Source organism: Achroia grisella, unplaced genomic scaffold (genome assembly GCF_030625045.1).
Source record: "Achroia grisella isolate CSIRO2021 unplaced genomic scaffold, CSIRO_AGI_Agris_v1 utg702, whole genome shotgun sequence".
Taxonomy (NCBI): Eukaryota; Metazoa; Arthropoda; class Insecta; order Lepidoptera; family Pyralidae; genus Achroia; species Achroia grisella.
This window is the reverse complement of record NW_026712999.1, coordinates 2,483,722-2,498,142: the sequence shown is the minus strand read 5'-3', so window position 1 is coordinate 2,498,142 and position 14,421 is coordinate 2,483,722. Positions and strand designations below refer to the sequence as shown.

The 14,421-nt window shown below is 32.3% G+C and overlaps 1 protein-coding gene across 1 annotated transcript in view; it reads right to left on the bottom strand.

Moving 5' to 3' along the window:
- Positions 1–14,421, bottom strand: part of LOC131850079 (protein Wnt-1-like) — an 84,245-nt gene continuing 69,824 nt past the window's right edge. The window contains exons 2-8 of the mRNA XM_059200231.1: positions 13,233–13,380; positions 10,679–10,805; positions 5,504–5,661; positions 5,107–5,214; positions 4,279–4,425; positions 3,470–3,597; positions 1–2,695 (exon numbers count right to left, since the gene is read on the bottom strand). Coding sequence (XP_059056214.1) covers positions 2,494–2,695; positions 3,470–3,597; positions 4,279–4,425; positions 5,107–5,214; positions 5,504–5,661; positions 10,679–10,805; positions 13,233–13,380 — 1,018 coding nt within the window. The 3' untranslated portion in view covers positions 1–2,493. The remainder of the gene's footprint in view (positions 2,696–3,469; positions 3,598–4,278; positions 4,426–5,106; positions 5,215–5,503; positions 5,662–10,678; positions 10,806–13,232; positions 13,381–14,421) is intronic.

Sequence of the window (14,421 nt, the reverse complement as noted above, 5' to 3'; positions counted from 1 at the left end):
TTCTTCCTAATACATTTATTTTATTTCATTTACATCGAGTAATACATGTCATATCGAAAATTGGTAAATATTGGGGTTGCATTCATTGTTGTCACAATATCCTACTGTTTTGATAGTAATTAATAGCAATTATCACCAATATTATTACCATTTCACCAAGATATCGAAAAAAATATTCAATAATAAGTGTATTTTCTTTACATTATTTTTAATAAAAAAACATATTACCGATATATTACGATGTACCTATAAATGTTTTAGTAAACTGTATTGTTTTACTGACATATTATGTAATAGAACTTTTATCAGTTAATAATTTGACATTATACATCTATACTATGACAGACACGAAGACGATTTTAAAAAGATGTTATTTTACATTATTAATAATATTTACAATTAATTGCGAGATTTTACATTTTACAATCGTACGGCAGGGAAATGTTATGATGAACACAATTACCAACTAACGCACACATCATTTTCTTCACAAACACCAACTGATTTCTTATAAATTTCATTGTAATATATAATTATTGTAACCATTTATAGTCATAAGGTCATGAAGGAGAATGTAATACAAAGAATCTCCCTTGACGTTCTATATTTAAAAATTCCAGTTTCATAAGCATGTATGAAAAACTACTGTATTTTATCAAGTACTACTAAAAGGAATAACTCTATCACAAATCTAATACAATAAATAACTAACACTATATTCCTATGTAGCTAGTTTATATTTACATCTATCACGACTTATAGACACTTATCATAAAAGAGCATCATCATTACTGTTATCAATTCATTGATATCAATATGGCTTTAATGAAAATTATTTCCATGAGGTAGAAAATAAAATTATAACATTCCTATTATTTAAGTACGTGATTATAGATAGGTATTTACATTTATTATAATATATAAATAAAATTACGTACCTACTACACTAGTTCGCATTAATTTTGCATTACAATTAAAATCACTAATTAGATTTCTATTAACAAATGCTTATTTACAAATTTTTGTACATTGAAACAACATAAAATAAAATAAGTTAGTAATACTGTATATATTTTTAAAGCTTATGTTCAGAAAAATACAAGCTAATATTAAGTTTTTTATAACTCTAGCACTAACTAAATCAGTCTGTTAAATTAAAAGAGATATTTTTATTTTAATACAATAGTATAGGCAATTAATTAAATAAATAGAAAGATACGTAACTATTTAGACAGATAAAATAGATTATTCGTTATATTTCTAAACTTCTTTATATTCGTTTAAAGAACAAGCTATCGCTTTTTCGCCATATTACATAGTATTGCCAGGAAAGAACAACAAATGAAAGTAAATGCTACATTTCTATTCTTCACCACAAAAGAAACTAATATTACCTAAAATTATAACAATCCATATATATTGCTTCATGAAATATTGGCAAGAATTCGTTTTCATGATATCAAGTTACGAGTATATTTATTTGCGACGGAAACATACATTATATATTAAGATACGTTAACACGCTTATTATTCATTTTCAATATTATTAGCAAATACATATAACATTTCTCTGGAATATGGAGACAATCGTCGATTTTTTATAATTATTACCAGGGGCGGATCGTGAATTTGTGGGGCCCTGGGCTAAATCTACTTAGGGGCCTACCTAATTAAATTACTTAACTAAAAAAATACACAGACCAAAAACAAGCGACCAGAAATTCCCCATTTGTTTTGATAGAAGCGCACTTGCATGGGTTGGTTGCTAACCTTATGATAGGTTTTTTAACATTTTAGATATTTTTTTATATTCTAAATATCGATTCGGGACCCTGGGCTCCAGCCCAAAAAGCCCTTAGGTAGATCCGCCCCTGATTATTACAAATATATTGTCAACAAATTGTTTTGTATTACCAATTGAATATAGACACATACTTTTCAGTGTTATTTCTAAGCAGTAAGTGGATTAGCACTAATTAGAGGTCTTTATGATTTATACAAGCCATCAAGTCACGGAATATTCTCCCAGTTTCATAATTTCCATCGAAATATAAGTTAGACTTCTTCAGGAGAGGCGTAAAGTAGTTCTATAAATCAAAGCCATCTATCACACAAACATAGATTCTATAATATCTTGGACTAAGGTGGCTGTAGAGTTAAAATGTAATGAAAACTGAAATAGCTAGACAAGAAACTGTTATCTACATAAACAAAAATAAATCGCCGAATGAATGTATGTAAGCGGATTACATCAGGACGCCTGCACCTGAAGGCCAATTCTTCTTTTTCCATTGTTTATAATTGTCAGTGTTTCTATATAAAAAAATGTTCAGAAAAGTAAAGATCTCCGTATAAAGAATATAATGACAGAATTGACAACTCCAGCGTCTGGCTACATATATATATTATAAAGAGAAGGTTTGATCTAAATTTCTTCATTAATACACAGGTAGCAACGAGCAACTTGTTTACATAAACAAAGGAAAATAGACTTTAATTACAAACATGATGATCCTTTTTAAACCGGCAGACTTCGCAATGAACCTTGCAACACCAGACGAAGCGGCAGTTGCATTTCTCCTCGTGATCGCGAACCCTAGTTTGGTACCCACGACCGCAGCATAACAAGCGGCAACCATCAAGCCCAGCAGAGGTGCGATTGCAAGTACGACCACGGGTGCCTAGGATGCCAAGTCTGAAAATAAAAACATTGTTTAAAAATTGACTACGAATCATCATTGCCTTGCCTTAATCCCATAATTTAGGGTCGGCGCAATATGTCATTCTCTTCCACTGCTGTCTATCGGTCGTTATATCTGAGCATACCCTTCTTTTATTCATATCATCTTTCACATAATCCATCCATATAAAAAACTAAAAATAGCTATAACGTTTACTTATATGCGGTCGAAGTGGGAACGAAAGCTATACTAGCGAAATTACTCTAGTTCTAAACAGGCAAGATCTTTTGTAAGATCTCATACTAAAACATGTATCTAGACATGTACTAGTAGCTTCCTACCACATTTGGCTGGACACGGAGAAAAACATGAGCGGTGTAGGTATGTTGACATACATAGACCAGGGGCCGAATAATAAATCTACACCCGGGTCACCAGTCCCGAGAACTGTTCGGAGTTTCTCTTTCTGCCATACGATAGACCCGTCTCCCGCACGATAAATCCATAATAATAGTCTAGTTTAGCATAATGCTTTACTTCAAATAGTTGCGGGTTCGATTTCTTGCACAATAAGAATATTTGTATTTATTATTATGATTGTTAATCCACCAGGAATTAACTACGATTCAGCGGAGATCACGTAGGAGCTGATCTGTTAGGGTACATTATTAGTAAAGGTACCGCAAAAGAGATATCCCCATTACAAGTATTAACAATCGCTAATCCTTCTGTATTACGTGAATTGTAAACTACATACAAGTACATATATACTATATCTATACACTTACTCCTCATTGGGTTCACAATAATCAGGAGAGTCTTCTAAATACACCAAATCAGTTTTATTAGGTTTCTTCATATCAGAGTGCAGTGGTCTTAGTTTTCTTATATTTTTGCCTCTTTTTCTCTCTACTACCTAAAATATAACAAAACATTATTCAATTTAAATACCAAACAGCATAAATCCAAAATAATTCATTGATTACAAATCATGGTATGTAAATATATGTTTATATGTTGTCGAGTCTCTTATTCTCGATAATGTGGTTGTCCTAAATCTGCGAAAAATTTTAATTAAATAAATACTATATTTAATACCATTTTATGTTTTCAAATCCTATAATCTTACACATCAAAATAGTATTGTTATAATAGAACATTAATATAATAAATAATCACAACTCTAACATAACACCTATTACACCAGCTAAATCTCGAGGCACTACCTGCGTGAATTTAGGTAAAATGTGTTCATGTATCATTTTATTCTTACACTAAATTTCATTACAATCTGTCCACGAGATTTTGAATAAACACATCCAAATCCTCATAATTTTCTCCTTTAGGGGAAAGGTGATTATTGGTAATGTGGACTAATGAATCCATTGCTAGCAGTGTACATGCTAATGTACATGATAGCCTGAAAACCATCCTGATAAGTTCCTGATGAATTTCTCCCGACGAGCTAACCGACCTGACCTCATTTTCATTTTATCATCCTCCACTACCTCGCCAGCGTAAACCGTTAGCACAGACAAGCGAACCATTCCATTATCAGCAATAAAAAACTCCCGTTTATAATAATAATTGTGTTTACCTTAACATGAGAAGCCCCTTCGTATCTGGTGGTGAGAACATCACCAACCAACCTGAGCTGAGGCAGTCGACGCCAGCACACGCGAACCGAACACGACCCGGACATGCCGTGACATTTGCAAACACGTTGCATACGACCGCGTACTGCCTGAAATTTAATAGAATATTTTATGCAGCTTAAATGATATATACCCGTGGTAACTCTCATGAGTCGTCATTTTTTATAATAAAGAAAAAAATAGATAAAATTATGACTACCTGTATTTTACGGTGCTGCACGAGTTAACTGCAGCTAATCTATGTATTAAATCTCTAGTTGTTTTTTTTATATCATAGGGGTAAACGACCTTGCGGTATAACTGATGGTAAGTGATTATCGCCGTCTACGAGCACCCGCAATAGCAAGAGAACTATAGGAGAGTTGTCATCCTTTTAGGTGGCATTATATCTTTTTTAATTCATATAGATTCGAAAATACAAAGAAAAAAGTTTCTTTCAAAATACACTGTGGCTGATTGCCATTTGGATAATAAAGATAATCTTTTTTTAATTATCCTCACAAACTTCTATATTGACTACTGTTAGTAGGAATAAGATTACAAATGAATGTGAATGGCTATAATGGCAGAGGAAGGTGTGAAAGATGATATGACAAGAAAGAGATGAATGGAAGAGAAAAAAAATTACGCCGACCCCAATAATAAATGGGATAAGGAAGACACTTAATTTTTATTTATTATGAATATAGATAAGGACCGTGTTCAGATTAAAAAAGGTCAATATTACTATAGGTAATGACTGTGTTCAAATTTAAAAAAGTCTATATTACCCTTCGTCCAGCTTCGTGGTTGTGTAAATTTATGAGCCCTTCGTTCGTGTTCTTGTCTTCTTTAGAATCTATGAAGTCTCGACTGAACATCTCTCCGTATCTAATATCCTGTAATTGAAAATAAGAGTAGTAAGAGACGAGAGTAATGAAAACTAAATTATTAATAACATTATTTTTCTATCAATTTATTACGTACGGGTCATCCACCACACCCACAATCCAGAGTAGGATATAAGTAGTCCTAGTACTATTTGAAGGATGGATTTAAATATCTCAAAAAATCTTTATACAATGTATGACAATAGACGAGTTTTAAAAGTGGAGTAGAGTAGATAAATGAAACATTCGAGCATTTTCTATCTCTTTAGACACCTGACGTGAAGACAGAAAACCTCACCTCAGAGCATCCTCCCCATTGCCAGTGTCTCGGAGTGCGTTTTCTCACGCGGGCATCGCAGGAGCACTCGTTGAGTTCTCCTCGGCTGCAAGCACGTGCTACCGTATGTGCTAGCGCAGCTGCAGAAAGCGCATGTACAAATGCTGACTCTCGTGATTCTGAAAATAGAAATTATATAATTTTATAATAGTTTTTGAAAATGCGAGTACAAAGTGTGACATAAAATTTTCCACATAAAGTTGTGAAAAATTTTATGTGGAAAATCCACATAAAATTTTCCACAACAAAACTATTTAGTGTTCCAATTTCAAGGTGATTTAATATACCAAAGAATAATAATTGCTGTATACAATCTAAAATTTTATATTTAATATGAAGATGGTTTTATAATTATTGTTTTGTTAGATTCGGAACCTAAATTTATCACTAAAACATACTTCGAAATAGAAAATTAGAATAATAATAAATAATTTGTAAAATAAGTAACAATTACAGTTGAACAATTTACAGCAATTTCTAGAATTACTCGTTTTGCTTAAAATAACTCTACTAATAGACATATTTCTAGACAGTAAAAGAAAGAAAAGTTAAAGAGAGAAGTCGACAGAGTTTACAAATAATAAATATGATTTAGAAAGATACTGGTTCGACCCCAAATAATAAGAAAAAGATAGGGCGAAAATAAAAAAAAATCTTAAATTCAGTAGACACTAAGTTCATTGACCATTCAGTTCGCTACTATCCAGATATGTAGACCCTTCTTCAAGTCATCATACCAAATCCGGGTTTGTGACTGTTGATGTGTCCACAAGATTTGGAGGTCAGCGTAGACTGGACGTGTTATTAGTGGTTTACAATAAACATACTGAGCAGCTCAGTCAACAGGACTACACGTGAGGCCAGTTATCGACATTTCAAAATAAACAATCCATGTATATTCCATGAAAACCGTTGAAGTCGCTTATAAACGTGGCATGTGAGACGGATTTACTCATTTAATGTTGAAGGTATATTTTCAGTTTAAAAATATCTATCAGTTTCTATTTTCGCCCATTGACTGATTTTGTTTAATATTTTTTGTTCATTCTCTCTACTAATTTGATAATTGAAAAATAAAAATAAACACTCGATATACCGCTGTATGTATATATATTTTTATACAACAGTGCAATGGACAAATTTACCGCCATCTCTGAGTTCTCTTTGGATTAATATAGTTTTTATTTTCTATTTCAGTATGTATCTGTGATTTCAGTAACCAGAAATCTGAAATGTAAATTGTGACAAAGTTTTTTTGACGCCGGTCAGACTTGTACCAATATTGGCTCTATCAAACGAAGTTAGAAAAGGTTCAAAAATTAATATATCCATAATAACATAATTTCGAAAGTACGTCTGTTTAAATCCCTCTTTGTTATCTTTTAAAGACTAAGTATATATATACTTCTTTATAGACCATAGTTTTTGGTTGTTACAATCGGACTATTATTTACGGGTAACAACTAATGATCTATAGTTTAATAATTCCCAAAAGCAGATTCTATTACAATTAATATTAATTACTAAAAAGGATATCAGTGAACTAAGGAGTTCCCCCATGCCTTTCAAACTCATCATCTAAAAATTAACAACCTGTATTTCCAATTTGCTACATTTAGAATCCCCTTGAACTTCAGATAAAACAAACAATGGAACCGCTGATGACTGACAGGTTTTCTACAAAGCGTCGCTGACGCCACTTCAAAGGGCATGTGGCAATCATAAGCCCTCTCAGTTTGTGTAGTGTTCTTAAGATCTCGGGAGAGTTTGTAACAAAATGTATATTGTTACAATAAGTTCTATTTACTAATCATGACATTTCTCCATATTGGAATCATAAAAGCACTTAAGACTATTTTATCGTGCAGTTTTATTAATGGATGCTGATGGAAATGCCTCTGCCTGTGCCCGTGAGTAATCTTTATAGAAAGTAGTCTCATTTTTATAATCTCATTTATTTCATGCTATCAATAAGCAGTTACTTTGTTTGTAAAACAAAACAAAATAAGCAGTTACTTTGTTTGAAATTACAGGGTACAAAGACTTTATGATTTGACTCCGATCTTAGACCTTCAGGCAGACAATAATCATTTTCAGGTATATATTTACATAGCTGGCGGTGACGGACCACGATGAGTCGTCAGCTTGTTTGTTATTTCAATTACATTATCACCACTATCAGCTTCCTCTAGTGCCCTGCTTTTGTATAACACATTATTTTATGTTAATTAGGCAACACAACTTACTAACTAACGCAAAACACTTTTTAAATTCCACGCGGTTATAATTTCCACGTAATATTAAGGAAAACACGTGACCTTACCACGTTTTATATGTTATTCTTGGCTTCCAAGTATATGTATGAGTAAATAAAGTTACGATATGAAATTACATTGCGTATATGCTATTGTGCCGAGATGAGTATTGAACGGGTTTCAGTACTAGCAACAAACGAAGACTTGTGAAGGTAGACGAATGTGTCTGCTTATAATTTACTAACTACCCTCTGCTCTTCAGTTTACCAGTGATCGGGACTGTAGTAACACAGCCTAAATATTAGAAACTGAATAAATAATGTACTTTGTACATTGTATATAAATAAATTCGCTACTGCTATGTGTATTAATCCTTTAAATTACATAATGGATTTAGTACCGTTTTTTGCAATAGATAGAATAATTCAACAGAAATATTTATATATACGGGTATAATACATGCATAGTATAAAAACGCCAAAATATTTAAATATTTGTATTGCAGGCGTACGAAGCATTACGAAGAAACTGTGTCTACAGCGCCTAATGCGCAATTAAAGTGTCTAAATCTGTGAAACCAGATGGATGAAATTTAATTCACAACAATAATAACAAGTACATTAATATAAAATTATCAATTGATAAATACTACATAACCAAATTAATTTGTTTCCAAGAACTTTTATCATGAAATTTGATAATTATATGGATCAGATTATTGTGGCGTTCCGCCTAGATTCAAGATAAATGCATAATACGATTGTTTCGTAATAATTACGTCTTTTAGAATATTATCTTATTTTTCTTCTTCTATTATAACAGTATAAAGCAAAGTTAATATATTCGTCTGTCTATTTAATGTTTACTTCTAAATCAAGTCATATTTTGATTAGTTCTCCTTAGTGATAACCATCAACTACATTACGTCATGGTAACTGAAAATTATCCGTGTTCGTGAACGTTACATCCGTATCACTCATACGTTGTCACTCCAAAACTATTATCTCTTATCCTACAAATTCACTGCCTAATTGCACCCTACAACCGAAACACAGCTTACAGCGCTTATTTTGTGAGTGAAATTGTTGAGACTGAGGTACCTAAAGAGGTTGATGGAAGATCGTGGCATATGGCAAACGGTTCATCCGACACAAACGCGGCTCCTACTTTAAGAAGAATAGGATGAGGTGGCCTTGCTGCCGTCTTTTACAGTCTACCTTTAGAAAATATGTCTGGTATCTAACGTTCTTTAGTCTGGTTATATAATTACGATTATGATTATTGCACATATTATAATCATAATGATAATTATATAACCAAATTTCTAATAATATTTTATTAAAATCTAGAGTGTCATCGCGGTTTGAAGGTGTCTACTAATGTCTAGTTTGGAAAAGACACTGTGACTCATATACTCGTAGTTAATATTTGGATATTCATCGTTATTCGTGGTATTTTTTGATAATAACTTGATTATAACCTGACATGGTTTCAATTCGACGAAAATTAATTAAAATCAGATAAAAAACACACGTCGCCATATTAAGTCCAACTGCAATTTTATCTATAACTTCTCAAGGTCTTATATTTATTATGATTTTTTAATAACGAAATAATATTAGGTACTTTATGGATCTTCACTTCACTCATTTATCTATATCTTTACATAGTATAAAACAAGGTAACTCCCGCTGTCTATACATTTACATATTTCAAGCTTTGCTATGGATTTTAATAAAATTTTCAGCAAAGTATAGTGTGAATCAAGGGGAAGGTGTATAATATATACACGCGTGAGAAGCCAGGGCGGCAGCTAGTAAATAATGTTAGTCTATTTAATCTCTTTGTGTTAATCTTAATTAAGTAGTATCTTCCTATAAATCTTTCATTTATACTTAATATTTTTTATTTCATATAACATAAAATTGTAAATTTTGCATATAATCTAATTATACGACGACCTCGGTCTAGCACACCGCTTTACGACCGATGGTCGCGGATTCGATTCCTGTCACGGCACATTTGTATTCATGAGTATGATTGTTTGTATCGGTCTGGGTGTTTTCTATGTATAATATGTGATTATTTACAAAAAAAATCTATGTACATGTATCAGTTATTGGTACTAGACCCATAACACAAGTTTTAGCTAGCTTAACTTGGGACTACATGGTGCTGTGTAAATTATCCTGAGATTATTATTATATAACTCAAAGGTGACTGACTGACATAGTGATCTATCAAGGCACAGCACAAACCACTGGACGGATCGGGCCGATATTTGGCATGCAGATAGATGTTATGACGTAGGCATCTGCTAAGAAAGGATTTTGATTAATTCCACCCCCAAGGGGATAAGCTAGGGGACGAAAGTTTGTATAAATCTTATTAGATTTTCGACTGATTGAACTGAAATTAAAGATTGGAGCTATGATGAAGACGTTCACTTAAATAGGATTTTGTTAAATTCAACCCCCATGGGGATAAAATAAGTGATGATGCAGGATGTAAATGTATTACTTAAACCTATCAGTACTAATGGAACGAATAAATTAAGATGAACAAAATAATTTTTAGTTCTTTAGGCTACTTTTATTTTAGAAAAATAAAGTTATATTCCACGCGAAGTCACGGGAACAGCTAGTTAATCATATAGAAGTCTAAATGTCTATCAGTTTATTATCTTTTCACCATTTAGCGGCTGAATGAATCTTTATGAAATTTGGTGTGACGGTAGATTGTATCACGAAGACAGACATAGGTGACCTATTATATAAAAAAAAGTGAAATCATGAGAATTGAAAACGAAGAAAAATTATAGTGTAATACTACCTACCTACTGCAACTTTGTGTACTTTCCGTTTTAGTATAAATGACTTACTGAATTTCAATACTCCGCCGAAAATATCTGTAGAATTTTCAACAATAGTTGTGCTGCAATTCCAGCGGCTGTGCCGAAACTGATGCTGACACTCCTCCACGGCCTGTAGCGCACCAGTTTGGAGAACCTGGAATGATAATTGGATTCATGTCATTATTTAAATTAGATTACAGAGTCATACAGCGCCAGCTAGTGTTCAAACTACTATGAGTAGACTTTGTAAAAAGTCGTTTGTGTAGGTGTTTCAGTATCACTCAGCGCCATCTAGCGCCCAAACTAAATGAGTTGACTTTGTAAAACTTCGTTAGCGTAGGTATATCAGTATTACCCAGCGCCATCTAGCGCACAAACTAAATGAGTGGACTTTGTAAAAATTCGTCTCAATCTCATTGATCACATCTCAATGTCACCTCTTTTTCCCGCCGTGTAAATTACTTTGTAATCTATGTTAAATGATGAGATAAGACATCTTAGTCCTCAGGAATGACAGTCACATAATAGTGTGATGTCTGTAGTACTTTCATGGAATAGGTGATAGTTACCATTTACCATCAGTTGAACATCTTGTTTGCCGTTTTAATATAAAAAAGATTGCCCTAGATACTAGACTAGAAAGGAATTATTTTTGTTATATTTGTATGTTTTGTTTATTTGTATTAATAATATATAAACAACAGTGTGTTTGTCTGTCACTGTCTGTCTGTATCTCAATCTCAATATAATTAATTCACATAGGACCTTTCGGCCTTTATGCACGTCTTAATTTTAATTACTATCCCTACCTTTTCCCGAACAATTTTATGCTATTGGCCGCAGCTGGCTTTTACAGCTTCATCGAACGAGTCAATCAGGAGGCCGGATATAGGTAATCTTTTATCTTTAAAAATAATCTCGAACGTGTGAAATTGGAGATGAAAGTTTGTGCAGACGATGTCACGTGTAAGAAAATTATTAACAAATTAAACAACAAAATATAAAGACACGGATTTCTTTTTAAGAGTAATTAAAAATAGTAATAAATTGTTTAATTAAGTTTATTCTTATGTCATTACACTAAAATCAGAACAAGAGTCTATTAAATAAAGTTGAAAACACGGGACTATATTACGTCTATACAACGTAGAAATGTGTTTTGACGAAACTGCGTTAGATGTTTATTTCTCCAGGAGACCTGTAAAAGAAACGACCGTACCGAGTATCCGTAGGTACTAGTTACTAAACCAATCAGTAACTGCTACAACAAATTTTTGTAACTTGGCACGGTCTTGTTTCTTGAACCCCAAATATTTGACCGCAACTATACTTTTTATTAATAGCCAAAATTTTTTAATGTATCTATTTTTTAAATATGCGAGTAGATAAATATATTATTTAATGTTAGTTAATTCATTTTCTAAAATATTAATTGTCGCCATATATTCTTCCATCTATATTTAAAGTTTCTATTTTTACAATAGGCTATATTTATTTTTCAACGCAGTTATAATTTATTTGCATTATACGAACGCAATAGAGATCCATGTGTACGTTCTATAAGTATATACTTATATATTTATATCGATTCTCAATCGTTAAAGGTACATTTTATGACAGTACCGAGTTAAACGTTTAAGATAATTAAATACATTTTAAGTACTGAAATCAAATTGTTATTAACAAGCGACGGTTTTAAAGTAGGTACGATACCGGTTTATTGTGAGCTATAAAAGGGAATATAGTGACTGTTTTACACGGTATCATTACAAAATTAAGATATCCCTTAGTTTTTACAGAAACTCGCAAATAAAAATAGGGCAATAGGTAATAGGTACATCATAGAGAGGGGATTGATAGTAGTGGAACCTTAACCATGAACCCATAATCAAGTCTCCGTAAGGACCAATCTGTTAATATCAATGGACCATGTCAGGTGGATTCCGTAGCTAGTTTATTCCAAGGAAAATTCAATCTATACTCATAGGGCAGATGGGGCCACTATTTCACCGCCTTTACACCATTAAGTATTACTGTATTTTAAAAAAGAAACACATTGGCTGATTTCCATATTTTTTATAATGATTTCGTGCTATTTATTTCTCTAAATGCATTGGTTTCTATAGTTTCAATAGGTACGTATATTTCATCTATTATATTCTTATATAACTAATACAATTGTATGTGTTAGTTTTATAAAAACATATTAGATAGCACCGTATGGATATTTTATTTATTGTTGGCGTATCATTTATTATCAATAGATGGTACCACTATCTAATAAATATGCTTTTGCATATACTATCCAAATGAATATTTAACGTAAAGGTATATTTTATTAAAAGCCATATTCTGTGGTTTTTAGTCTATGTCTTGAAAGAGAAAGAAGAAAGCTGCTAATTTAAGAAATAATTTAACAAATTGCAAAGAAGGTACATTTCGAATACTTTACATTTTAAATAAAAACCGCACTATAATGGAGCTATTATTTTAGAAGTTACAATACCACAGACAAATAATTAATCAGACATGTAAATCTTATACCACCTTCTTCTTAGTGTCGATAGTTAATAATACAGACCTGTATCATTTTGTCAGAGAGTAAACACAATTGTTTCTGCCTCTCGACCAGGTACTCTAGTCTGTGGCAGTTCTCCTTGTGCAACGCCGTGATGATATCTAGGGATGAGTTGTTATTACCCTGGATGGGTCGGACGGCTGCTAAATTCCTGAAACAAAATAAACATGACATAAAAAATATATACCTAAATATGATTAAACTAAAAACAACTATTAATAAAAATTACACATATAATGATATAAAAAAGGAAATTAACTTATAAGATTTAATTTTTAAAGTAAAATATCCAATATTTATTTAGTTCTAAATTAATTGAACACACAAAATATTGAAAATACATGTTTAAATTATATCAGGTACATTTTTTTAGTCTTATTAAGGTATTTTTTCATAATATTATATGGCAGTCCCACAGTACCTAATATTATAATCTTCTACAATCTGTTTCTATACAATGAACATAAAAATTTTGCTGGCGATGATACAGGATCAGATAATAATCAGTGGTACATACCAACATCAAGCAGGTTTATTCGAAAGTATTTATATACATAAGCTTAGGGGGCCATCTATACATTACGTTACACCAATTTAAGTAATACCTCCCCCCCCTCTCTCTTTCTCCCCTCACCTCACCAAATATATCCACCACCAAAAGTAAGATGCCTCCATAAAGATTTAAATTAATGAATAAATTAAAGATTTAAAGATTTAATTTAATCAAATTGATTAAATTAGAATCAAGACTAAAATATTTAGGTTATTCTACACCGACTTTTACCTTAGATCCAAATAAACCCGCATAAATTTATTAAAAGACAACAACTCATAAAATATGCAACAGCTATAATGATATTATGCAATCGAGAAGTTTGAAAACAAAGCCCTCATCGACCATCATGGATGTAAACAGGATCCCTTCCCCCATTTAAACAAGATGAATGCGCTTCCCCGATGCCGCAGCCTCCTCCACGTGCAACACTCAAGGTCCCACAACCCTTTACACATCCTCTCATGCCTGCAATTAAAACGAAAAACCGAGCGAAACAAAAATATACAAAAGCAATGCGCCAGTAAAGGGTAGAATACCTCATTTACCCAAGCACTTTTTATTTCCACTTGCACTCAGGTCGTCGGCCAATCAACGTACTGTACCGCGCCCGTTCTCATTGGCCGCATTGAATAGAGA